Source organism: Cynocephalus volans, chromosome 6, assembly GCF_027409185.1.
Source record: "Cynocephalus volans isolate mCynVol1 chromosome 6, mCynVol1.pri, whole genome shotgun sequence".
Taxonomy (NCBI): Eukaryota; Metazoa; Chordata; class Mammalia; order Dermoptera; family Cynocephalidae; genus Cynocephalus; species Cynocephalus volans.
Window position 1 is genome coordinate 112,553,666 of NC_084465.1, and position 27,309 is coordinate 112,580,974.

General features: G+C 40.5%; 1 protein-coding gene across 1 annotated transcript in view; it reads left to right on the forward strand.

Moving 5' to 3' along the window:
• The first annotated feature begins 989 nt into the window (after positions 1-989).
• Positions 990-27,309, forward strand: part of ACSM1 (acyl-CoA synthetase medium chain family member 1) — a 34,248-nt gene continuing 7,928 nt past the window's right edge. Inside the window, exons 1-9 of the mRNA XM_063100363.1 lie at positions 990-1,181; positions 5,859-6,069; positions 7,561-7,768; positions 9,605-9,745; positions 12,108-12,267; positions 15,572-15,651; positions 18,025-18,148; positions 20,667-20,747; positions 21,262-21,363. Of these exons, the coding sequence (XP_062956433.1) occupies positions 990-1,181; positions 5,859-6,069; positions 7,561-7,768; positions 9,605-9,745; positions 12,108-12,267; positions 15,572-15,651; positions 18,025-18,148; positions 20,667-20,747; positions 21,262-21,363 (1,299 nt within the window). The remainder of the gene's footprint in view (positions 1,182-5,858; positions 6,070-7,560; positions 7,769-9,604; positions 9,746-12,107; positions 12,268-15,571; positions 15,652-18,024; positions 18,149-20,666; positions 20,748-21,261; positions 21,364-27,309) is intronic.

Consider the following 27,309-nt stretch of genomic DNA (forward strand, 5'->3'; position numbering starts at 1 on the left):
GTCATAGAGAAGATCTCAAGGCCACATCCCAGTCCAGTAGGGGAGGCGCTGTGATCTTAGCAGTGTCCTCCCTGAGGATGGTGGTATGTATTTGTCAGTGTCCATATAGTCTCAAGTGACAGAAACCCAATATCAGGCAAAAGAGAAATTATTGGCTCACAGAATCCAGGGAAGGATATTAATCAGAAAGGGGCAGAAATGCAGAGGGGTCTCAGGAGCAATATGAATCAGGGACCTGAAAGCCTCCAGGCATCTGGATGCCCCTCACCTCTAATATCTGTATATTAGGTTTATTCTTTTATGTGGGGGGCTATCTCCACACAATAGGAATCACAACCACAGACAGTTCTCCAATACCTGCACTTTACAACTTCCACCAGAGAGAGGCTTATCTGCTCTTTGGTACCCCACACACACCCACACACACACATTTTGGAGAGGGATTATGATTGGCCCAACGTGGGTTTAAAAATCATGGAGAAGCTCAACCCTGGACCATTAACCTTATTCAGGGTGTGGGATCATCTAAAGATAAGACAGCTTCCATGGGAACCACATATTTGGGCTGGACAGGAAAAGAGGTCTCCAGAGAAAGAATAGCATGGGGGATAGAACATTCAAAATGGTGAATTTTTACCACAGAGAGGATGGCCACAGAGATGCTGTCTTGGCCTTAAATCCCACAGGGTTGAAGGAACAGAAGACCCCCAGGAATGTGCACCAACCTCATATACTAGCTATAGATCCTCCCCAGCATTTTCCGCTTTGTGATTCCTCATCTGGGAAGATAAGTCCCCACCTAAATCAACAAGTTGTGCCTTCCAGATTCCGGTGAGCTGAAACAAAGCTGTAACTCTAACAGTAAACCAGGAACATGCATCCATTTTGTGGAGAACATTCTTGCCACGTAAGCAACTGATTGTCCATCTCTTTCTAAGGCAGGTGGTGACTGGAGAATTCTGTGCCTGGTTCCTGAGGATTATCCCACCATGCAGTGGCTGATGAGGTCCCGGGTCCTCTGGGGCATTCACACATCCTTCCATGGCTTCCACCCTGCCCCTCGGCAGCTGCGCTGCCAGTCTTTATCAGGAGCTGGAGCACCAAGTTGGAATGACTATGATAGACCCGAGGAATTTAATTTTGCAAGCCATGTGCTGGACTATTGGGCTCAAATAGAGAAGGTGAGGGGGCATTAGTGATGGGAGAGGGGACAGGGGTGACTTTACTGGCCTTATCTTGCTCCTACTAGGCTGAGAGGCACAGAACCAAGGACAGCTTCTGCCTCTATTTATTTATTTAAGCTTATACTTCGGGGTTCAGTCCCAAGCCTGGCCATTTTTTTACTTCTCTGAGCCTCAGTGGTTTCATCTGTGAAATGAGGATAAGCTCATTTAAAAAACAAGATAACAGGTAAAAGTATCTGGTACACAATCAGTGCTCCATAATTGTGACCAAGGGCAAAGTTCTAATCACAAGGTCAGCAAGTTCATGCTAGTCTGAGTTCTCACTTTCAACTAATGGGACAGTGAGTCTAAGTGGAATTCATCTTATCATACTTGGGCTTAACTTTAGGCTATACCCAGAGAAGGGGATAGAACACCTGACCGCACACATGAGCAAATGACACATTTACCCAAATCAGGTCATTCACCTTCTTATAAGGATGGCAAGTCTAACTGGACTTCTCCCTATCTACTCCCTGATTGAGTATGGCTTTAGGGTATGTCCAGAGAAACCAATCCCTCTCACCTCCAGAGGTTATATGTCTCTGCACAAAACTCAGGTTCCTGTTTTGTATTTTCCTAAGACACAAACCAAGAGAGAAGCAATAGAGACACTCATTAGAAGTCAGTGTAGACAATGGATGGTGTTTCTAGCTAAGTCCCAGCTAGCAATGTCTGCAGTATGAAAACTCACCCAGCACCATCTCTGTACAGAAGAGAGAATTCACCTAAAATGGAGTTGAAGAGTTGATATAATTTTTAAGTTTCTCATGAACATGCATTTTTATGTTACTATTCAAGGCTTATACACCTTTCATGGTGTTTTCCACCCCACCCTCCTTCTTTTTCTTTTTTCTGAATTTCCATAATAACTCCAAGAATAATAGAGCCCTCAGTTATGAAGAACATTTTTTATGGGCGATGTCAACCACTTTGCATTGAATCCTCTGATTAGATGGGCACTGTTATTGTCCCCATTTTCCAGACAAGGAAACTGAGGTTCCAAGGATTTAAGAATACTGATCACATATCTAATAAGTGGAGGATCAGGATTTGGGTCCAGGCTTTCTGATTCCACAATCATTTAACCTAGTCCCACAATTTGATCATACCAAAATATGTCTGCTTTCAGATTATCAATTGACTTTACCCATTGCCAAGACCAGAAATCTGGTTTGGAACTTTTGAAACATGGGACGGGCTGGAGAGGAAGAAAGTAGAGAGCGGGAGGTGAATGAATGAATATGACTAAATGGCTTTAAATTACATTATAAATATGGCTTTATTCTTTTAAATAGTGTGCTTTTGTAAGCATTTTTATTGCAAAAACAATTCTGAACTTTTTTATTGTTTCATTATATTTCATCATATAGAAGTGGTTTATCTTTTATAGAAAGCATATAGTTGTGTCCTTTTTTTTTAATCCATTCTGCCAATCTATGTCTTTTGATGGGAGAGTTCAGTCCACTTACATTTAAAGTAATTACTGATAGGAAAGGATTTACATTTTGTTAATTGGTTTTTTTTGTTTATTTGGGGGGGGTGTTGGTGTCTGATAGCTTCTTTGTCCCTCATTTTCTCTCTTACTGCCTTCCATTGTGGTTAGTCAATATTTTTTGTAGTAACAGATCTTGATTCCCTTTTCATTTCCTTTTGTGCATTTTCTGCTGATATTTTCTGTGAGGTTACCATGGAGATTCATATAACATCCTGTAGTTATAGCAATCTATTTTAAACTAATAACTTTAACCACATACAAAACCATACTCCATTATAGTTTTGTTCCACCACCCATTTTATGATATTGATGTCACAAATTACATCTTTGTGTAATGTATACCAATTAACATAGATAGATTTATAATTTTTATACTTCATCATTTAAATATTGTAAAAGAATAAAAAGTAAAATTACAAACCAAAATTATATTTTACAAAATTATATTTGTCCATGTATTTACCTTTACAAGAGAACTTTGTTTTCATATTTGAGTTGCTCTCTAATGTCCTTTCATTTCAATTTGAGTATTCCCTTTAACATTTCTTGTAGGGCAAGTCTGGTGGGAATGAATTCCCTCAACGTTTGCTTATCTGGGAATATCCTAATTTCTCCCTCGTTTTTGAAGGATGATTTTGCTGCATATAGAATTCTTTTTTTTTTCCAAAGGTGTAAATTTTATTTATTTATTTTTTAATATTATTTTGTCGATATACATTATGGTTGATTATTGTTGCCCCTTCCCAAAACCTCCCTCCCTCCTCCCTCTCCTCCCTCCCCCCCAACAATGTCCTTTCTGTTTGCTTGTCGTATCAACTTCAAGTAATTGTGGTTGTTATATCTTCTTCCTCCCCCCCCCCGGGTTTGTGTGTGTGTGTGTGTGTGTGTGTGTGTGTGTGTGTGTGTGTGTGTGTGTGTGTGTGTGTGTGTGTGTGAATTTATATATTAATTTTTAGCTCCCATCAATAAGTGAGAACATGTGGTATTTCTCTTTCTGTGCCTGACTCGTTTCACTTAATATAATTCTCTCAAGGTCCATCCAACTTAGTTGACATATTTTCTTTCAGCACATTAAATATATCATCACACTGCCTTCCATCCTACAAGGTTTCTGCTGAGAAATCTTACTGAGGGTGTCTTGTACATGATGAGTTGCTTTTCTTTTGCTGCTTTAAAGATCATGTCTATGTCTTTGGTTTTCACTGTTTGATTACAATATTGGTTAGTATGGGTCTCTTTCAATTCATACTACTTCAAGTTTGTTGAGCCTCATGTTTTTATATGCATATCTTCTCAAATTTGAGGAGTTTGGGGCCATTATTTCTTTAAATAATCTCTATGCTCCCTTCTTTCTCTCTCTGTCTTCTCCTTCTAAGATTACCAAAATGTACATATAGGTCTGCCTGATAGTGTCCCATAAGTTCCTTAAGTTCTGTTCACTTTTCTGTATTCTTTTTTTCTTTTTTCTCCTCAGATTCAACAATTTCAAATGAACTGTCTTCAAGTTTACTGATTTTTTCTTCTACCTATTTGAATCTACTGTTGAATCTCTCTTGTGAATTTTAATTCTTATTGTATTTTTCAGCTCTAGAATTTCTATTTGGTTCTTTTTTCTATAATTTCTACATCATTGTTGATGTTGATATTATCATTTTGTTCATAGTCTTCCTGATTTCATTTTGGTTTTCCTCTATGTGGTCCTTTAGCTCTTTTAGCATATATAACACATTTGTTTTAAAATCTTTGTCTAGTAATTGAAGTCTGTGTTTCTTTAGGGTCAGTTTCTGGAGATTTACTTTGCTCCCTTGAATGTGCCATATTTCCCTGTTCCTTTGTATGCTTTATGATCTTTTGATGAAAGTTAAGTATTTGAATAAAATAGCCACCTCTTTCAGTATTTCAGACTGGCTCTGTACAGGGGAAGAACTTCACCAATGTGCCCAACATGAAGTCTTAAAATCTTTTAGGCCTTGTCTGGCATTTGTCTTCCCTAGGCTTGTGTGTATGCTCCCCCCACTACCACTACCAATTTTCCCATATACACGGCTACTTTTAAATTTCTTAATTTCCCTAAAAGTCTCATCCCTGATTCTTCTCTAGGCCTTAGATATTCTATTATGTTCCTCTGATCATGGTCTCTTGCCCCTGAGTGCCCACAGGTCTGCAGTTTTTACTTACCATGGCACCTGCCATTGCTTTCAGAGACCTCCAACCTAATATTCAAACTATCCTCATTTGACCTGTTCCCATTTGACTTCCAAGACAGGAAAGACAGAAACCAGTTTCTCAGAGAGCCCCTGGACAAGCCAAAACATTGCAAACAAGTATCGATCTTTTCCTTCCATCCCATGACAGAAGCAGGAACTGGGTGGTTTCCTCTTGACTGCAGGCAACTCACCAGGAAAGGTGTGGTCAAGGGCAAGCAAAAACATCACAAAATTTTCTACCATTTTGCGTATACCTTTTTCATGTTTTGAACATTTATTTTTTTGCTGCAGATCCTTGACTGGTTTCTAGAGCTCCCACAAAGATATTTTAGTCAGTCTGTTGCTGTGTACGTATTATTTCTATGGTAGAACAAGGGCCTGGAAATTCCCAGTCTGCTATTTTGCTGTCCTCAACTCCAAAAGTAACTTAATTCTTTAAAAAATTTCCCCAAATATTCAGCAATAAAGTTAGCCTCTTTTATTTTACTTTATTGTGATAATATAATATTTACTGAGCACTTACTATATGCCAGGTGCTGTTATATGTTCTTTACTCATTTAAATAACTCATTAAAACTTTACTACCTTCTAGGTAGTATTACTGTCCTCATCTAATAGATGAGAAAACTGAGGCCCAGAGTGGAACTCACTGTCCATATGGAATAAAGACAGCCAGATTGAGGAGCGGAGTTTTAAATCTTCAATAGGAGGTGTGAAGGTTATTGATGGTCTTATGTGGCTTGAGGGGGAAAGGGTAGCTACAGTAGGCCAGAATAAGTTGGCACACCCAACTCTCTTAACTCTATAAATGCTTTAAAATGGGATCTCAGTCCTAGAGCTATGCTCACACTGGAATATGACTATGGCAGCGGATTAGCCAAATAAGTGCCCTTTACTCTGAAGTAACACATGGTGTATGATCTTGACCAGGAGGGCAAGAGAGGTCCAAACCCAGCCTTTTGGTGGGTGAATAGCCAAGGGGATGAACTGAAGTGGAGCTTCAGAGAAATTACAGACCTAACCCGCTGTGTAGCCAACGTCTTCACACAGAACTGTGGCCTGCAGGAGGGAGACAAACTGGCCTTAATTCTGCCTCGAGTGCCTGAGTGGTGGCTGGTGACTGTGGGCTGCATCCGAACAGGTCAGTGACTCAAGGGGGCCCCAAAGGACCTCAGGGCTTGCCTAGAGACAATTGGCCCTAGCATATTAGGTGCTGTGCACCTAGCCTGGCACAGACAGAGCCCTGAGGCCCTGTGCTGGGACAACAAGGCAAGGTTGCCTGCCCTCTGGGAATTAGTAGTTCGGATGGAGGAAAAATTGTTTTCTCTTGCCCCTACCTTGTTTCTTCTTCACGGTATTTCTCTTTCTCACATTCTCTCATAAATTCTCTTACTCTTTCTTACTCTTTCCCTCACACTCTTACATTCATACCCTCGCAAGCACAATGTCATACATTCTCTCATACACACACACACACTTTCTCTTGCACAGTCTCAGACATTCTCACTTTTTTTAAGATTCACCAATTGTTAATATTTTTCCATATTTGAGTTCTCTCTCTCTCTCTCTCTCTCTCTCTCTCTCTCATATTGTCTCACAAATAAAATAGTTGATTAATTCAACAAGGTAATGTGGGATCAAGAATTAACAGTGACTTTAGAGGGGGTGTAGAGAAGAAAAACCATGTCATCAGCAGAGTTAAGAGATGACCCATGGGAAAGACTTGAGCTGAACCACTTGGAATAAACAGAATTAAAGAGTGTTAGAAGCAAATGAAGGGCATTTCAAGCATGGGCATAGCACATAAAAAGGCTTAGAGTCAGGAGTAGCCTCTATGGAGAATGGCCACTTTGAAATAGAGAATACAGTTGTGGGAGAGAAAGATGAAGAGTGGACAGTACCTTCAATGTCAAGATGGGGAGTGCAGTGTTTTCCTGGAGAGAGTGCCCAGGTGCTAGTGCAGAAAAGGAATGTAGTGCTTTTGGGGAAAATGTCAGTGCTTTATGGAACTTGAGCAAGTAATAATATGGAAGATGAGTGACAGGAAGATTCACAACAGGGCATCTGGTGGAGGGATGAGAACCCAGTGGGGCAAACAAAGGCTTGAACTCATTGTTGGTGATGGAAATGGAAGGGAAGGTAGGAAAGTTCAGAGGACAATGTGATTAAATCTGGAATGAACGGAAGAGAGGAGACTCAAGATGATGTCAAGGGACTGACAGAGAGGGAAGGGAGAGGAGGAAGATGGGAGCAGGGATGCAGTCAGTACTGATGTCAGGGACACTGTCCTATTTGCATCTGTATTCCCAGAACGGATGTGAAGTTGTGTAAAGCAGGGTCCACCTGTCTTTTGGCTGGATCCATCCAGAGTAGAAAAGGTTAGGGTGGGGCTTTCAAATTTTAATGCCCATAGGAGTCACTTGCAAATTTTGTTAAAATGCAGGTTATGATTCAGTAGGTTTGGCACAGGGTGTGAGATTCTGCATCTTAAGTGGTACTTGATGCTGCTGGTCTGCGGACCATACTTTGCATAGCAAGAGGTTAGGGGATTTCTATGCAGACAAACCAGGCCTGAAGCCCATCATTTTGAAGAAGAAGAAAACAAAACAAGCAGTTCCTTTCTCATCCCCAGGGATCATCTTCATGCCAGGGACCACCCAGTTGAAGAGGAAGGACATTCTCTACCGACTACAAGCATCTAAAGCCAAGGGCATTGTGACCACAGATACACTTGCCCCAGAGGTGGACTCTGTGGCTTCTGAGTGCCCCGATCTGAAAACCAAGATCCTGGTGTCCGATCACAGCCGTGAAGGATGGCTGGACTTGAGGTCACTGATTAAGTGAGTCTCTGGTCTGATAAATATGTACTCTGAGGAATGGTGAGAGAAAGCCGTTCACTCCTAAGTGCTGGGAGACAAGCATCCAGTTGTAGAAAGCTTATCGAGTCTGATGCCAGAAACCTTCTCTTCCCAGCTTTGCCACTGATTTGCTGTGTTGACCTGGCCTAATCCCTTCCCCTCTCTTGGTCTCAGTTGCTTTATCTGTGAAATAAGGAAGTTGGACTTTCATGCTCCTCTCATTAAACTATATTCACCCCTGGGACTATGCAAAGAGATTTGCAAAGTCAGGGAGTTACCGTATTAACTATTCCTTGTAGGTGGGGAATCTAAAATCTTATCTTTATGTAAAAAAATATGAGGTTGAATAAAAGATTAAAAGGAATTTTTAAGATGAAACTCAAGACTTGAAGAAAAACTAAATTGCCAAGCTATGACTGGCAGGCAGCTTAGAGAGCAAACACTTTCTATCTCCCAGGGGCTGGGTGCCTTTAGGGACAACTTCCAGGCAAAGTTAGGGAAGTGCTGGAAGTGAGAAAGACCCCTTCCACCTCCAAAACTCTGACTCTGTAAGCATTCAGGTATATCTCACATCACATACACAAACTATGCTGGATTTGTTTTCTTGGACTAACACCTCAGGTTTTTAAAACTCATTATTTCAGTGTCAAAAGGCAAACATTTCAGAGTCACATCTTATGCTAGATTCTCAAGTCAGAAAATTTGATGAAAACAGCTGAAAATCAATAATGCTTTTGAAAAATTCCTCATATGGGGGGAGGAGTAATAATGGAAGTTATTGCTTATGGGTACAGAGTTTATGTTTAAGATGATGAAAAAGTATTGGAAATAGAGGTAGTGGTCACATGGCACTGTGAATGAAATTAATTGCATGGAATCATATGTCTTAAAAATGCTTAAAATGACAAACATTGTGTTATATATATTTTACCACAATAAAAAATAATAACTTTTGTAAAAATTTCCCAGAGGCAGTATGGTACCATTTCTCAGCAAGACCTGCAGAGTCGTGTTTCCTCCAGTGCTGGGATTATATGTAGTTTCTTTGAATGCCATAGAACCCTTGCACTTACAAGGGCCTCTCAGTCTAGGAGAAGCTCGAGAAATAAGGGAGACAGAGGGAACCACAGATTCCACTTGCCATCTCAAGCTCATGTCAGGGCAGATGAACATCGAGTGCAGTGATTATATATATTTTTTCACCCCTGCTCTCCCTTGCTATCTTCTTCCCACCACTCATCACCAAGGTCACAGAGTTAAATTCCTATAAAGGTAGTTTATGTTAAAAAAAAAAAAAAAAAAAAAAACAGCAAAACCAAAAAACTCTTAGCAGTGTGGTTAAGAGCACAGACTATGGCTCATACGGTCTGAACTTGAATCCTGGCTCTGCTGCTTGCTAGCTATAGGTTCTTCAGCCAACTTACCTAACTTCTCTGAGCCTCAGTTTCCTTATCTGCAAAATGGGCATGATTAGAGCGGTACTCACCTCCTAGGGCTGCTCTGAGGATTGAATGAGTTCATATTTGTAAATCACTTAGAGCATTGCCTGGAACATAACAAGTCCTATTTAAGTGTTTGTCAATTTTTTTTTAATAGTCAACTGTATTTTCCCCATTTTCTAAATGAATAAGTGCCAGCCCACTTGTCTGAATCACCCATGAAGTCAGTTTGATGCCGGACCCTGGGAGAACCAGGTTTTCCTGCAGCGTTACAAATGCCCAGTTTCCTGACTCCATGCCTCATGTTTCTTGTGCTTCCTTGAAAGATAGGAAAACAGCCAACATGACTTTTCTCCTTTTCTCTTGAATCCCTTTGCAGATCAGCATCACCAGATCATACCTGTATTAAGTCAAAGACCATGGACCCAATGACCATCTTCTTCACCAGTGGGACCACAGGACACCCCAAGATGGCAAAACACAACCATGGACTTGCCTTACGATCCTCTTTCCCTTCATGGTAAGAAAGAGGCCACTGACTTAGAAGCTGGGTCCCAGATCTGGGGCAAGGTGTGTGTGTGTGTGTGTGTGTGTGTGTGTGTGTGTGTGTGTGTGTGTGTGTGTGTGTGTGTGTGTGTGTGTGTTGGGAAAGGATCTCTAAATAGAAGTGACTCCACCCTGTTTCTCCTCCTGCTCTCTTTGGTTCAGACCTCTGAGAGTCTGAGAGGTGAAGTCCGGGAACCCTAAATGTTTGCTGACAGAGACACAGAACAACAAAGGAGGCCAGTTTGGGTCCCACCTGAGCACCTTCCCCAGAGGTGTGGAGGAAATGTAGGCAGAGGCGGCAGGCATTCCACAAGCCACACAAATGACAAGCCATTGTGTCCCTGACGGCTCCACAGTTTGGTGGGGAAAGACAGAATGTTTTCACAGTGTGACCTTAAGTGACAGGTCCCTCCTCCCCACCATTATGGGCAAATCAAACTTGGTATTTCCCAACCATGAACTTCTAGGTAAGAAAATATCTGGCAAGCCACTGCCCCTAACCTAGAACAAACAATACATAGAGGCTGAAACCTTGGGTTAATCATTTAATCAACTTTATTTTATTTATTTTTATATTTATTTTTAATTTTTGGTGGCTGGCTGGTATGGGGATCCAAGCACTTAATCCACTTTTAACCAAACCTCTACTTACCTCTTCCTGCTCCACTCAAACTAGTAATATTCAGACCGGACCAAGTTCTATATATTTTGTAATTTATTAACCAGAACAGGGGGCAGAGGGTTCTTGTGGGTAGCGGGTATTTACACTAATGGTAACAATCAAGTAGCAAAATGCCTGAAGGAATGAAGGTGAAAGAAAAGAGGGCTTTCTGTGCAGTTGGAATAACAAGGACAAAGGCACAAGATATAAAAAGTAGTATTCGTAGCACTGCAGAGACTTGAGAATAGCTGGTGTGAAGAGTTGGAAAAGTGAGAAGGACCCAGTTCATTGAGTCTTACGGGCCTTGGTGTAGAGTTTGGACTTTGTTAGGAAAAAGATGAGGTATTGCAAAGTTTTTAGTGAAAGAGGAACCTGCTCAAATTTGTATTTTGAAAAGATCACTGTGGTTGCAGGATGGAGAATGAGTTGGAGAAAGGTAGGCAAGACTTAGGGAAGACCAGGTAAAGGCTCTTAGAGTAATGCAGGTGCAAGATGGCGATGGCCTGGAGCAGGTGCCAGAGACATAAAGAAAGTTGACACGTTTGAGATTCAGGAGATAGACTAGACAGGATCTCCTTGCTAGACATTAGCAATGAGGTGGGGGAGTCAAGGTTGACTCCCAGATTTTGGGCTTGGACAGTTTCATGGACAGTGATGATGTTCACTGAAACACAGAGAACACTGGAGGAGAACCCATTCATGGGAGGCAAGGGAAATTAGGATCTGCTGAGTTTGAGGTGCCTGAAAGACATTCCAGAAAAGATGTTTAGTGGGTAGTTGGGTCTGAAGCTCAGAAGAGAGGTCCTCTTGGCTAAAAATTTCCTGTGCGGGTGCTACAATCCTAAGAGAGATGGAATGAGCGAGCATGGATGGCTTATCCTAGAGAAGCTCCTCAAAGACACAGCGCTCTCTCTCTCTCTCTCTCTCTCTCTCTCTCACACACACACACACACACACACACACACAAACACACACACACACAAACACACAAACACACACACACACAAACAAACACACACAAACACACACACATACACATACACACACACAAACACACACACACAAACACACACACACACAAACACACACACACATACACACACACACACAAACACACAAACACACACACACAAACACACACACACACAAACACACACACACACACACACACACACACGAAAGCCAAACCCAAACCTTTTTAAGCCAGAGAGTGAATAAGGAAATTTACTGGCTTGTGAAAGAGACCAGTCCAGGGTTTAGCTTCTGGAGAGCCTCCAAATTAGGTTTTCGTCTCTCCATCTCTCCACTCTGTTTCTGCCATGTTGGAGGTGTTCTCTGAAAGCACCTTCCTTTATTGTCCCCAAATGTCTGCCAGCATCACCTGGCACTACATCAGTAACAGATATAAATCCAGAAAAATAGCAATGGACTTTGTCCCAGCACTTCTAGCAAATCCTTAAGGATCATTATGACTGAACCAGTTTAAGCTGCGTATGATCAGGAAATATGATTTGGAAGTACACCTTTGGGACCTGGGGTGGGAGTGAGCTTAAGCCCCACAAAAAGCCCAGGAACTGAGAGAGAAGTGGGCCCCTAGCTAAGGACCAGACTCCCCAGCCCTCAATTACATCCTCCCACGATCACACAGCTGAGGTCACTGCGTTTTGGGAGTTAGCAGGAGATTGATGCAGCTGAAGCCATCTGATGTCTACTGGTGCCCGTCGGACACAGGCTGGATTATGGCCACCTTGGGATCTCTAGTTGAACCATGGACAGCAGGATCTACAATCTTTGTTCATGAACTGCCTCGGTTTGATCCCAAAGTCCTTATACAGGTAAGAGGATGAACCTTCTAGTATCAACAAGCTCTCAGAAGAAACCCATGTTTCCAGGCCAAAAGCTGGACCCTGCTGAGAAATATTTTTTTAAGAAGCCCATGAACATAATATAACCCTGGTTCTGGGCTATTCAAAGTTTGGGGCAGTGCATCAGATCATTGTATCAGAGTCACATCGAAATGTAACCTTGAAGAAAATGCATATTTCTGGACCATTTCCCAAATCTGTGGATCAGACTTTGTGGACTTGGGACCCAGAATATGCATTTTGAGAAATTAAAGCAACCACAATAAACCCAGGTCTCCTGATTCCTGGATCCTGACTCTGCCTTGGCCAGGTAGCTGGGGGGGAGGGGAGGTGTTGTCACTCAACGTAATGAAGTGTTTAAAAATGGAGCCCTTGGAATATAACAGATCTAGCTTCTTATTCCACCTTTGAGATTAATTGGCAGGTTACTTACCACTCTGAGCCTCAGTTTTCTTATCTGTAAAATGGCACTTTTAATAATTATTACTTCATGAAATCGCTGGAAATATTAATGCGACGATACGGGTAGAGTGTGTAAAGTGCTTAGTCCTAGGCTGGCACATAGATAACTCTCTTTAAGTGATAGCTGAGGCTGTTACTATGATTACATCGTGATGACAATTGAAGCCATCTGTGTGAATTACTTCTATGTGTGTCCCTTCACTTGAAAATTCCTTTGCATCTCCTCTCACATTCTTTCTTTTCTCTCAGCACGGACCTGCCCCTCCCTTTCTGAAAGCCTAACCCCCTCCCCAACAGCTACTGCAGATCCTGTTCTCTTTGTGTGCTTGTATCAGGAGACTCTGTATTAATCTTTAATCTATTAAACATTTTCTCCTGTATTTTCAATCTGTCGTTTTTCATTAGTTCCACTCCCCCAGTCCCTAAACGTATGGTTTTCCCATTCTAAAAATGCCTTCCCTTGACCCTGCTACACATTCGATCAACCCACTTGCCCTCCCTTAATACCAAACTTCTCCATAGAACTTTCTCCACTTGCTGCAGCCACTTCTGCTTCACCCTGCTTGCCCCTGAATGCTGCAGTCCTTGAAGGGTCTGTCCTTACTTTTCCTCTCCCTTCTGAGCAGTCTCCATCACTTCCATTTCTTCGGCAAGCACATCAGTGCAGGTGGCTCCCAAGTCTATCCCTAGAGTCTAGTCTTCTCTGTCCAGGCTAATCCCCCATGTTTTCCTGTTAGTTGGCCATGTCCACCTGCTAGTCCTTCCAGCACCTCACACTACACCTTCCATATCTCTTTCCCCAACCCCATGCCAGTCTCTCCTCCTGCCTCACCATTATCATTTACTGAGCCACATCCTGCACCTGAGACTTAAAGGTGCACAAACAACACCAACTCCACCCTCTACCCTCACCAGTTCTAATTCTCCCTGTGCTACAGGGGGTATCTCAAAAGCCTTCATGTATTTTAAGACTGAAGAATTTTTAAAGTATTTATGCTACAAATTTATCCCAAAAAACCCACAGCATTTGAAAGTTTAATTACTTTGATTTATTTCCCACTTAATTTTACGAATTTTAATAATAAAACTTTTAACTTATTTATTGTTTCAGTCCTTATTGAAGATGGATGATATTGACATTAAAAAGTTTAAATTAGAAACTTACTACTCAAATTCATAATACAAAACATTCCCCCTATTTCCTCTCTGCCCACCCCTTCAATGTAGCCCTTCTTGACAAATCTGTTATAAGAGACTCCTGCTCCCTGCTCTGCACCCCTACTGAAAGGTGCAAGTCTCCAAGATGAGCCATAAATTACAGCTTAGACAATAATAACCAGAAGCCACATTTTGGGAGCACCTGTCAGTGTCAAGCTCTGGGAAAGACCCTGGACACATATGATCTCTAACCCTCATCTACCAAGCAGAGCTCCCTTGGCTGCTAGTAACAGAAACCCACTTCAAAGTAGCTCCATGGAAAAGGGAGGGGGACGCTGAGACATCTCATGATACTGGAGAAAAGCAGCTGAGCTTGACAAGGATCTGGAAGAGGAACCAGAAAGACACCAAGAATCAAGGCAGCTTCAGTGGTGTCTGCTCTGGTTTTCTGTCCATCCGCCCCTTCTTTCTGTTTGTACACCTGCTTTACCTTCTTCACACTTACAGGCCAAACCTGGCAACTGCAGCATTCCCACGTTGACATTCCTCCTTTCCCAATGGCCAGGCCAGATTAACTAGAAGTTGAGGGGCCCAGCCTAAGCCAGTTGTCTGTCACCAAGTCACTGATCCAACCCCATACACCTGCAGCAACGTTACAGACACAAACATGACTGGCTGGGGGTTGGGACTTCGAGGACATGGAAAGGTACCCTCTGAGGTGGGTGCCATGGGCCAGGGTGGAACTAAAATTTTAGAAGAGCATATGAATGTGGTATATTGCAGAGGTAGAAGCCAGAGAGTAAGAGCGGATTGCATCTAGGAAGAGAGAGACTGAGAATAAAGTACGGTTTCCTCATTATACTTCATGGTTCTACATGGAAGATACAGATATTCCCATTTCATAGATGAGGAAACAGCGTTGCAGAGAAGTTAAGTAACAGGAGTTAAATTCAGACTGGGCAGACCCCAAACCCACATTCTCTTCTCTTTACTGTTCGTCACTCTCTTAGTCTGGAAGACTTTCACATCTAACTAAATGATGGTGAATACCAGATGTTTTAGACACTAAATAATGTGCCTATAACTAACTTCAACCTTCCTAAATTTACTTCTTGCTCTTCTCCTTTGTATCTAAATAAGAAAAATTATTTGACTTTACTGCAGGGTTTCTTCAGATCCTGAGACTTTGCTTCCTGCTGCTATTCCTGCTGTCTTTGGGAGCCTCCCCCATTTCCCTGACTGTAGACACTGAATTCATTTGCTAATACTCCTGCTAAATGCAACCTCTTCCATCAAACCCCTTGGACTACCCAGCCAGGAGCAGTATTTCCTTCTGCTGTGTTCCCACAGAACTTTCTTCAAATCTCTCTTATGACATCTACCGACTTCTGCGTTATCATTTCAGTCTCGTTTTGTCCCTTCATTTAGTATCTACCCTCCATAAGAGTTTGAACATTATCTCACTCCTTTTGCATTCCCCCAGCAGTACCTGACACGTGCGATGTATCAAATTCATGCTCAATAGATCTATATTGAAAGAATTAACAAATGAATAAATGAGCTCTTCCAGAAGGGAGATCAGAACTAAAATGCTAATAATTGGCCAATATTTTTAACCTTTAACAACAAAATTCCTTTCCTCCTCACTTTCCAGACATTCTTCAAATACCCCATCACCCAAATCCTTGCTGCACCATCTGTATTTCGAATGATTCTGCAGCAGAATGTCTCCAGGTATGGTAGAAGTGGCTGGTAACAACAGTCTTTGGGTAAGATTTTAAGGAATCTGATGCATTATGCTCTGCTATTTTTCCTCTGTTTCTTTGTAGGTTTTGTGTGTGTGTGTGTGTGTGTGTGTGTGTGTGTGTGTGTGTGTGTGTGTGTGTGTGTGTGTGTGTGTGTAAGTGTCGTGGTGAGAATTATAATCCTGTCTAATTAATTAAACTAAATCATGACCCAGTAACTTGAAAGAGCCTTACATCATTGTGGTTTCATTAAATCGTGTTAAATTAAATCATGACCCAGTGACTCAATGAGCCTTACATCATTGTGTTTTATTCTTTTTAAAAAAATTTTTATTGTGAAATAAGCATACAGAAAAGCACATAAAACAAATTTACAGAGCAACGAATTGACTAAAAGAAAATGCTTCTGTAACTACTCATCCAAGTCACAAAAATAGAACATTGCCAGCACCTCAGGAACCTCCATATGCCTACCCATCTCCCATAAAGGAAATCACTTTCTTGACATTTATGGATTTCACTTCCTTACTTTCCTTTATAGTTTGTTTCCAAAGAAAATATCCCCAAAGAAATAATTCCATTTTACATGTTTTTGAGCATTATATGTGTAATCATGCATTATTCTATAATACCTGGCTTTTTTCAATATTATCTTTCTAAGACATGTCCATATTGTTGCATATTACTGTAGTTTATTTTCATCACTGTATAATATCCCACTTTATGAAAATATCACATTTTTTATCAGTCCCGCCATGGACATTCGGGTAGTTTTCACTTTGGTACTGTTGATGATTAATGCTGCCTGAACTCTGGTATACATACCCTGGTGCTTACAAGCACACATTTCTATAAAGTGTTTCTAGTAGAGGAATTACTAGGTCACTGTGACAATACATGCAGCCACAATAATTTTCAAAGTATTAAACCAATTTATGCTCCCACTAGCATAGCAGGAGAATTTGCATTGTTCCGCATCCTTGTCAACATTTGTTATTGTCAGAATTATTCATTTTTGTTAATCTGATGGATGTGCAGTGCTATCTTACTACAGTTTATTTTTGCATTTCTCTGTGTTTGAGGGTTAATTTTTAGCTAAACTGAAACTGTTCTTTGAACCTCTTTGGCCACTTATGTATCTTTTAGAGACTCTGAAATTGAAATGGCTACTTAAAAAATCAGAGCTAACACAGCTTAGACATAGAGTTTAAAATATCAAGGAGTTTAATGACTACCCTCACAAACCAAACTCTGAATTAAAACTTGATTTTATTCATGAAGATTCTGTCTCACTGGATTCTGTTTCCATCTGTATTTCCAATCTCATATTACATGTTTTTGCAACATTCTGAGGATGATGGCCTTTGTCCAAACCCAGTAGAAATCTTATCAGGACATAATTAATGATGCCACCTGAGACTTTGTCCACTTTATGCACTTTGGGTAAAGCTCTAGAAGGATGAGGAAGACACCCTCAGTAGAACTAGCCCCCCTGCTCATCACTCTTGACTCTGTATGTATAGGAGAGGCTGATGAGGGTGGGAAGGTGTTCCAGCTGTTGCGACCTCCCTTGTCCCCAAGAACTGACCAGGCTCAGCCCCATGCCAGGTGGATCAAACCTCAATCACTTCCCTCATTTTATTTAGGGAATTTAATCATTATTTTATGATTGTTTTGTACTATTTAGGAAGACCTCATGGGGAAAAGAATGGAAAGAGTTTTCACCTCATGATGTACCTAGCCACCCAGTGCAATGTTCACATCAGACACTTCTCTCTTCAGAGAGATCTGAAATTCCTTCTCTCAGGGCTGCTTCCTGTGCCCCCCTCCTGTCTTTTCCCACACTCAGCCTAACCTCCCCTAACATCCTGAGCAATTTATTTCCAACCTCTAACTTTCATTTCCTACTCAGAAATGCAAAAACCCTATAGTTAGCATGACCCAGCATCTGTAAAGGTGGTATAGTTCTATTGTCACCCTAGTGTGTCCCTTGGGGTCGTGTCCCTCACCCCTTTATGGTTTCTAAAAATATCCCTCTTAACCACATAGAATGCTTCCTTAAGGTGAGTTCTGATAAACACACTCTTATCCCTCTTGATACATCAATATCCAAATTTAATTAAAATTCCCTGACTTAGCCCAATAGCCTCACAAACACACCCACCCCCTGCCAGAAGAGTTAACAGGGACTGACAGGAAGTGAGTGTCATCCACTTGGCCTTGACCATCCATAAAATGTCCAGAAGACAAATAAGAAAGTGAGGAAGCAGAGGATGAATTATCTGGACGACAAACCTATGAACTCTGAATGCACTGAGCTGGGGTGGAGTGTCCATGGCCTGACACATTGCCTTCTCCTAAGTCTCAGGTTCCCCACCCTGGAGCACTGCTGCGCTGGTGGGGAGGCCCTGCTGCGCGAGGATTTTGAGCAGTGGAAAAAACAGACGGGCCTTGTACTCCATGAGGTCTATGGACAGTCAGAAACGGTAAGTAGACAGGTTCCTTCAGGGCCAGTCAGATGTGCTCTGCCACTGAGTTCAACAGATAAATAGAATCATGCCACACATGTGTGCCAAGGCCCCACTGTGTGTACAGCATTGCTTGAATTTCCAGGGTTCTAGACTAATCTTCCCCAAACTGATCTGTGCAAAAGATAACTTGAAGCTTTTCAATTCTTTGAGAGACCATTCTGCTCAAAACTGTTGAATAAAAACTCAAGAAGAAGTCTAAGGAAATTTTGCTTACCTTCTATATGATCATTAGCTCAGAGGGGTTCAGGAGGGTGGTGGGATAAGAGGATCTCTCTAGTAACATGGAGACCATCGCCAGCAAGTGTCCCATCCCACCTACGGTGGCAACACACAGAGGCAGGTGGGAGCTGGCTCCAGAAATTCATTTCTGGATGTTTAAGAGGACAATACACAGGTTTGATTATGGGGCAGAGACTTTCTGCATACACCAAACATGTACACTCACACAAACATATGCAGAGTGTGATCTCAGAGAGTCACTTAGTGCCAGGTGGGCAGGGCATTTAGAGTATCACGCAAGTCTCGAGCACCAGGGACTTCATTGATGATAGTGGAGGTGGATGTCTCTCTTCCAACACATTGTCGATTCCTTTCTGATGCTGGGAAGTACCACTTTCCCCCACCTCCCCAGTAACCATCTCCTGAGCTAACAGAGGGGTGACTGCCATCTCAGGCCCTATAACAAAATGACTGTTTTAGTTCCAATTCATACATTTGTCTGGCAGGCAGGCAGGCAGGCAGGAGTGAAGGAAGGAAGGGAGGGAGGGAGGGAGGGAGGGAGGGAGGGAGGGAGGGAGGGAGGAAGGAAGGAAGGAAGGAAGGAAGGAAGGAAGGAAGGAAGGAAGGAAGGAAGGAAGGAAGGAAGGAAGGAAGGAAGGAAGGAAGGAAGAAAGAAAGAAAGAAAGAAAGAAAGAAAGAAAGAAAGAAAGAAAGAAAGAAAGAAAGAAAGAAAGAAAGAAAGAAAGAAAGAAAGAAAGAAAGAAAGAAAGAAAGAAAGAAAGAAAGAAAGAAAGAAAAGAAAAGAAAGAAGAAAGAAAAGATTCAGTTAGTTGATTCATTTCCAGGCTTGGGTGATTTTAAGATTCTGAGCCTGTGCTTGAATGGCTCCCAGTTTAGATTGAGCAAAGAGGAGAGCTGGCAAGAACAACGTGCTATACCATGGCTCTAGTTCCTTTGCATCAACTATTTGCAACAGTACACAGTGCTTCATTTCTCAAAGCACTTTCACACCTATTCACTCATCTGTACAACATTTTTCACATACCTACAAGGTGCGTAGTGATATGGAAGACTGGAAAGAGCTTCCTTTCCCATGAGCTCAGACCCAGGTTCAAATCTCAGTTCTGCCATTACAAGACCATAGGCCTATCATTAAAGCTCCCCCAGTCTCAGCTTTTCCATCTCTACAATGGAATTTACAATGCCAACCTTGCCAGATTGGGATAAGGTAAATGAAAGGACATATATAAAGATCTGTCCAGTGTTTTGCCCATAGCACATGCTCACATTGCAGTTACTGTGTCAGTATTGTTTTTAGCTACGTAGTGTGCCAGACACTGGGAGAACAGAGTTGAATGGAACAATTTCTACTCTCAGGATGCTCGCTATCTAGCGAGGGAAATAGACTAGCAAAAATAATTATAATGCCTTATAGGCTATGATAGAAGTAGAAGGAAATACTGTAGAAGGAGAATCTTTCAACTGACTTTTCTTGGGGTCTGACTGATAGCTAAAATTGTCATTCATTGGTGTGTTCCTCATGCCGTGCAGTTTTCTTGACACTTGCAATCATTCTGAGAGGTAAGTGTCACATTATCCCCCTTTGATGGAGGAGGAGATCAAGGGAGATTAAATGACACACAGTTAGTGTGTGGTGGAGTCAAGATTCAAACCTGGTCTGTCTGACTGTAAAGTACTCAGCTATGGAAAAAATGAGAGAACCATCTTTGAGAGAACCATAAAAGAGGTGTAAAGTTCATCAGGAAGAAATATGGGGATGGCTCAGATGTAGCAGAGAGAACAGCCGAACCATCTAAACCATCCCAGCATAGCCTGAGATAGAGTTGAGACAGATTCCTATCACTGTTCAAGGGCCCCAAGTATTTGCTAAGTAGACTTGTGGCCTTCCCCTAGTGAACTGGCATATGCCTGGCATACAGTGGATACTGCATTCTCTACATTGTTTGCCCACACCCCAGGAGTTACTCCTTTTCCTCTTTCTTGTCACCCCACTGGACTCTGTAGACCCCACATCTAGCTCAGGCCCAGACCATGCTGGGTGCAGCAAAGTTTGCTGAGAAGAGTTAAGTCAACACCTTGAGCCTGGGATCCAGGCCTTCCAGCTTCCCCACAAGGGCTCTTTGTGCAGCATCAAATGACATCCATGAGCAGGGGAGGCTGTGTGTGACTCTTGCTGCTGTGAGCTGAGCCTGGACTCCATGGCCAACCCCAATCCCCCTTCTTTTGTGAACAGGGAATATGCTGCGGTGTCCTCCGGGGAATGAAGGTCAAGCCGGGTTCCATGGGGAAGGCCATCGCACCCTTTGACATGCAGGTCTGGTCTTAAGGGCTTTGGCAGGGAGAAGTTAGGGGTTGAATCATTGTGTGACACCAGATGGCAGAACCAGCCACCATTCCCTGACTTAGTGGTCCTTGCTCTTTCTTCCTATCTTTTCTCGGGTTTCCTATGGAGATTTCAGTCGAGAACTGTATTATCATGGGCACTAGGGTAGCCGAAGGCATCACACACAATGAATGGGAAAGCATACCTGGAGGTAGCACTGGCAGCTCTATCAGCTGGTGCTTTCATTTTCCTTGATCAGTGTGTTCTAGTTTGAAGACCCATCGGTGATGTCTACACACCCATAAAACAAACAGACCCTTGAGTTGGGTTTTACAACTGCTGATTTCAAAGACTTTTGACGGTTCTATTCTACTTTCTGACCCATTCCTCCGTCACTACCCCCATTCATCTTCACTGATGTCCTGTGAATGAGGCAGGCAATGCTTGGGTGGAGCAGAAGGTCTGAGGAGTCCTGCGGGTGGGATTCACAGGCCTCTTGCTCCAGATCATCGATGACAAGGGCAACATCCTGCCGCCCAACACAGAAGGAAACCTTGGCATCAGGATCAAGCCCGCCAGGCCCATAGGAGTCTTCATGTACTATGAGGTAATGACACCCCATCTGCCCCCATCCCGGCCCCAAGAATCCCTGCAGGGAGATCTGCATTTTAAGTCTTCCTCAGATAGTTCGTTATGTGCTCTAACTTAATGAAGCCTATTTTAATTAAACTCAAAGCTCACAGGGTGTTCCCACATCCCTCCTGTCCTAAACTATCGGGGACTTATGGGCTGACTGATGGGGTAGAAAGAAGATTGGCTTCTGAACCACCAGAACCACCACCAGGTTCCAATGATCTCCTGTAGTTAAGAATATAGGCTTTGACTGAGTTCAAACAATAGCATCCCACCAACAAACAGGTGGAAACAAATCCTCGCTGAGCCCACATGGACCTCTATTATTTCTACTTTACAGAGGGAAAAACTGCAAATTATGTGTCTTTTGCATGTCAAATAAGTGGCAGGTCCAGGCTCCAAATCCATATCTTTTGGGTCCCAAACCCTAAATGAGAAATTCAGGAATTACATAAAACTGGGACAGGCTATAAGGAAACCTACTGAAACTCTTGATCAAACAAATCCTAGGCCTCCCAGATTAGTAGTGGCCACAAAGAGGACATTCTTAGCTTCCAAAATTGGCCATGGAAAAGTGACCAGACCCTGAAATCCATCTCAGACCCCATCTCCTTTCTCCAAAGACACTTTCACTGGAGGCTCTCCTGGTGTCACTGCTGTCTTCACACTGTGGCCTCCAGGGGGCGCTGCTGCTCCTATGATGCTATTGCCCAAAAGGAAATAATAGCAGACCTTAGCCTGAATTCACAGCAGCACACCTTTAAGGTTGGATTTTTTAAAAAATCAACCGTGGAGTAACATAATATATATATTATACTCATACATGTGTGTTCAAAGCTTCCTGCACATTGGAATCTTTTAAAAAGATTTAAGAAAATATTGATTCTTGGGTCCAAGCACATAGATTCTGGTTAAACTGAAATGAAGTCGTCCAAAGTACTGGCATTTTTTTTGTTGTGCATGACACATTTTATTTTTCCAAGATGTCCTCACATATACCTACACCTATGTCTCCAATTTCACATGCTTTCATTACAATGAGATGTCGACACTCCTCCACTGAGGATTTTTTGATTTTTTTCTTTTTTGTTGAGGTAAAACAACATAAAATTTACTCTGCTCACCATTTTTGAGTGTACAATTCAAGGCATTGAGCAATTTCATGATGTTGTGTAACCATCACTATTATCCATCTCCAGAAAAATTTTCACCACCCTACACATAAATTTTGCACAGTTAAGCAATAACATCCCACTCCCTCAACCCCCAGCACCTGATAACCTCTAATCTACTTTTTGCCTCCATGAATTTGCCTGTTTTAGGTATCTCATATAAGTGGAATCATACATTTGCCCTTTTATGACTGGCTTATCTCACTTAGAATAATGTTTTTAAGATTCACCCACATTGCAGCATGTAACAAAATGTCATTCCTTTTTAAGTCTGAGTAATATTCTATTGCATGTATATATAAAATTTTGTGTACCTAGTCATCTCTTGGTGGGCATTTGGGTTGTTTCCACCTTTTGGCTATTGCGAATAATGCTGCCTATGAACATTGTTTTCAAGTATCTGTTCTAGTCATGGCTTTCACTTCTTTGAGGTATATACTTGGAAATGAAATTGCTGGATTATATGGGAATAATATGTTTAATTTTTCAAGGAACTGCCAAATTGTTTTACACAGTGGCTGAACTACTTTACATGTGTACTAGCAGGTTTTTGATCCATTTTTCGTTAATTTTTGTATGTGGTGTAAGGTAACTTTATTCTTTACAAGTGGACATCCAAGTTTCCCAGCACTATTTGTTGAAAAATCTGTCCTTTCCCCATGGAATGGTCTTGGCACCTTCATCTAAAATCAATTGACAATACATGTGAGGATTTCTTTCAAGGTTCTTTATTCTATTCCAAAGGCCTACATGTTTATCTTTTATGCCAGTACCAAACTGTTTTGATTACCATAGCTTTGTAGTAAGTTTTGAAATCAGGAAGTGTGAGTCCTTCAAGTTTCTTCTCCTTTTTATAGATTGATTTGGCTATTTGGGGTCCTTTGAGATTCTACATGTATTTTAGGATGGGTTTGTCTATTTCTACAAAAAAAGCCATTGGGATTTTTATAGGAATTGCATTGAATCTGTAGTTTTGGTCAGCACTGTCATCTTACAATATTAAGTGTCTAATCAATGAATATAAGATGTCTTTCCATTTATTTATATCCTCTTTAGTTTCATGAATGTTTTATAGTTTTTGGTGCACAAGTTTTTTTACTTCTTGATTAAACTTATTACTATTCTTTTTGATGCTATTGTAAATGAAATTTTGTTTAATTTCCTTTTAGGATTATTAATTCTTAGTGTATCAAAATGCAAGTTATTTTCTATGTATTGATTCTGTTTACTGCAACTTTGCTGAATTTGTTTATTAGCTCTAACAATTTTTTGAGTGTGCAGAATTCTTAGGGTTTTTTGTATATAAGATCACGTTGTCTGCAAGCGGAGATAATTTTATGTCTTCATTTCCAATTTGGATGTCCCATTTCTTTTTCTTGCCTAATTGATCTAGCTAAAAATTCCAATATTATGTTATATAGAAGTGGTGAAAGTGGACATCGTTGTTTTGTTTCTTATCTTAAGAGAAAATCTTTCAGTCTTTCACCACTGACGATATTAGCTGTGGTTTTTTTACATATAGCCTTATCATACTGAGGAAGTTTCCTAGTCTATTTAGTGTTTTTATCATGAAAGATTGTTGAGTTTTGTCAAATGCTCTTTCTGCATCAATTGAGACAATCATGGGGCTTTTCCCCCTTCATTTTATTGATGTTGTTTAATATGTTTCCTTTTCACACGTTGAAACAGGAATAAATTCCACTTGGCCATGGTGTATAATCCTTTTAATACGCTTCTGAATTTGATTTGCTTGTATTATATTGAGATATTTGCATAAGTATTTATAAGAGATATTGGTCTGCGGTTCTCTTCTCTTTCTTCTTTGCCTGGCTTTGGTATCAGGGTAATTCTGGCTTTTTAGATTGAGTTAGAAAGTTTTCTATCCTCTTCAATTTTTTGAGAGTTGAGAAGAATTGGTGTTAATTCTTTAAGTATTTGGTAAAATTCATCAGTGAAGCTATCTGGGTCAGCCCTTTTCTTTGTTGGGAGGTTTTGAATACTAATTCAATCTCTTTACTATTTATTGATTTATTCAGATTTCTGTTTCTTTGTGATTCATTTTTGGTAGATTGTGTGTTTCTAGTAATTTTTCCATTTCATCTAGGTTATCTAATCTTTTGTCATACAATTGTTTATAGTATTCTCTTATAATCTTTTTTATGTATGTAAAATTGCTAGTAATGTCCTCACATTTCTAATTTTAGTAATTTGAATCCTCTTTTTTTCTTAATCAGTCCAGCTAAAGATTTGTCAATTTTGTTGATATTGTCAAAGAAACAACTTCTGGTTTTGTTTTCTCTGTTTTCTATTTTATTTATATGAGCTCTAATCTTTATTTCCTTCTTCTGCTAGATTTGGGTTTAGTTTGCTCTCCTTATTCTAGTTCCTTAAGGTGTAAAGTTATTGGCTTGAGAACTTTTTAATGTATATGCTAAAGACTGAATATTTGTGTCTCTCCAAAAATCGTATGTTAAAATCCTAACCCCCAATGTAATAGTATTTGGAGGTGGGAGACTTTGGGAGTTGATTATGTCATAAGAGTCCTCTTGAATGGGATTAGTGCCCCCATAAAAGAAACTCCATAGAGTTCCCTCCTTCCTTCCCCCATGTGAGGACACAACAAGACAACAACCATCTACGAACCAGGAAGTGAGCCCTAACCAGGCACCAAATTTTCTGGTGCCTTTATCATGGACTTCCCAGCCTCCAGAACTGTGAGAAATAAATTTCTGTTGTTTATAGCCACCCAGTTTATGGTATTTTGTGATAGCTGCCTGAAGACTAGGGAAGACTAGGGAAGAATGTGTGTACATTTCCCTCTTAGCACTGCATTTGCTGCGATCTATAAGTCTGGGCATATTGTGTTTCTTATTTCATTTATCTCAAAGTAATTTCTAATTTCCCTTGTGATTTCTTCTTTTACCTCTTGGTTGATTAAGAACATGCTGTTTAATTTTCCACATATTTGTAAATTTTCCACTTTTCCTTCTGTTATTGATTTCTATTTTCATTTTATGAGATTGAATAAGATACTTGTATGATTTCAATCTTTTAAAATTTATTAATACTTCTTTTGTGGTCTAATATATGTTTCATCCTGAAGAATGTTCCATGTGCACTTGAGAAAAATGTTTATTCTGCTGTTGTTGAGTAGAGCGTTCTGTATATGTCTGCTAGGTGCATTTGGTTTAGTGTTCAAGTCTTCTATTTCGTTATTGATTTTCTGCCTGATATTTTTTATCCATTATTAGAAGTGGTATATTGGAGTCCTTAACTATTACTGTAAAACTGTATATTTCCCCCTTCAATTAATTCTATGCTTGCTTCACATATCTTGTGGCTCTGATGTTTGTTGAATATATGTGTGTGTGTGTGTATATATATATTTGTTATATCTTCTTAGTGAATTGACCCTTTTATTAATATATAACATTCTTCTTTGTCTCTTGCAAAAGTTTTTGACTTAAAGCCTATTTTGTCTGGAATTAATATCACAACCCCAGATCTCTTTTGGTTACTATTTATAGGGAATATATTTTTCCATCTTTTCACTTTCAATGTATTTGTGTCTTTAAATCTGAAATGAGTCTCTTATAGACAACAAATAGTTGAATCATGTTTTATTATCCATTTACCCAATCTCTGCCTTTGAATTGGAGAGTTTAATCTATCTACATTTAAAGCAAGTAGTGATAAGAAAGTACTGACTACTGCCATTTTTCTATTTGTCTTCTGTGTGTCTTAAAGCTTTTTTGTCCCTCATTTCTCTCATTACTATCTTCTTTTGTGTTTAGTTTATTTTTGGTAGTAGCACATTCTGTTTCCCATCTAATTTCCTTTTGTTTATATTCTGTAGATTTTTTTTCATGATTACCATGGCAATTACTTATAACATCCTGAAATTATAACAACCTGATTTGAATTGATACCTACTTAACTTCAATTGCATACAAAAAACTCCACTTCTGTTCAGTTCCATTCCCCCTCTATGTTGTTGATGTTACAATTAAATTGTCATACATTGTGTGTCCGATAACAGATTTATAATTATTTTAGGCATTTTACTTTTAAATCCTATAGAAAATAAAAAGTGGAGATATCAACCAAAATTACAATAATACTAGCTTTAAATTTTTCCATCTATTTACCTTTTCAGGAATTTTTATATCTTCATATGGCTTTGAGTTAATATCTAGTGTCCTTTCATTTTAACCTGAAGGAGTGTCTTTACCATTTTGTAGGGCAGATCTAGTGGTAATGAACTCCATCAACTTTTGTTTATCTGGAAATGTCTCAATTTCTCCTTCATTTTTGAAGAACAGTTTGTAGGATATAGAATTCTTGGTTGAAAGATGTCTTTTTTTCTTTTTTTCTTTCAGCACTGTAAATATGTCATCCCACTGCCTTTGGCCTCCAAGATTTCTGATGAGAATTGGCTGATAATCTTTTTGAGGATTCATGTTATGTGATGAGTCACTTCTCTCTTGCTATTTTCAAGATTCTCTTTTTCCCTTTGGCTTCCAACAGTTTGATTATAACGAGTCTCAGTGTGGGTCTCAGGTTTATCCTACTTGGAGTTTGTTGATCTTCTTGTATTTGAATACTCATGTCTTTCCTCAAATATGAAAAGTTTCTTTCATTATTTCTTTTGAATAAAGTCTCTGCTTCTTTCTCTTTCTTCCCTCCTTCTGAGGCTTATATAATGCATACCTGATCTGCTTGATGGTGTCCCACGAGTCTCTAAGGGT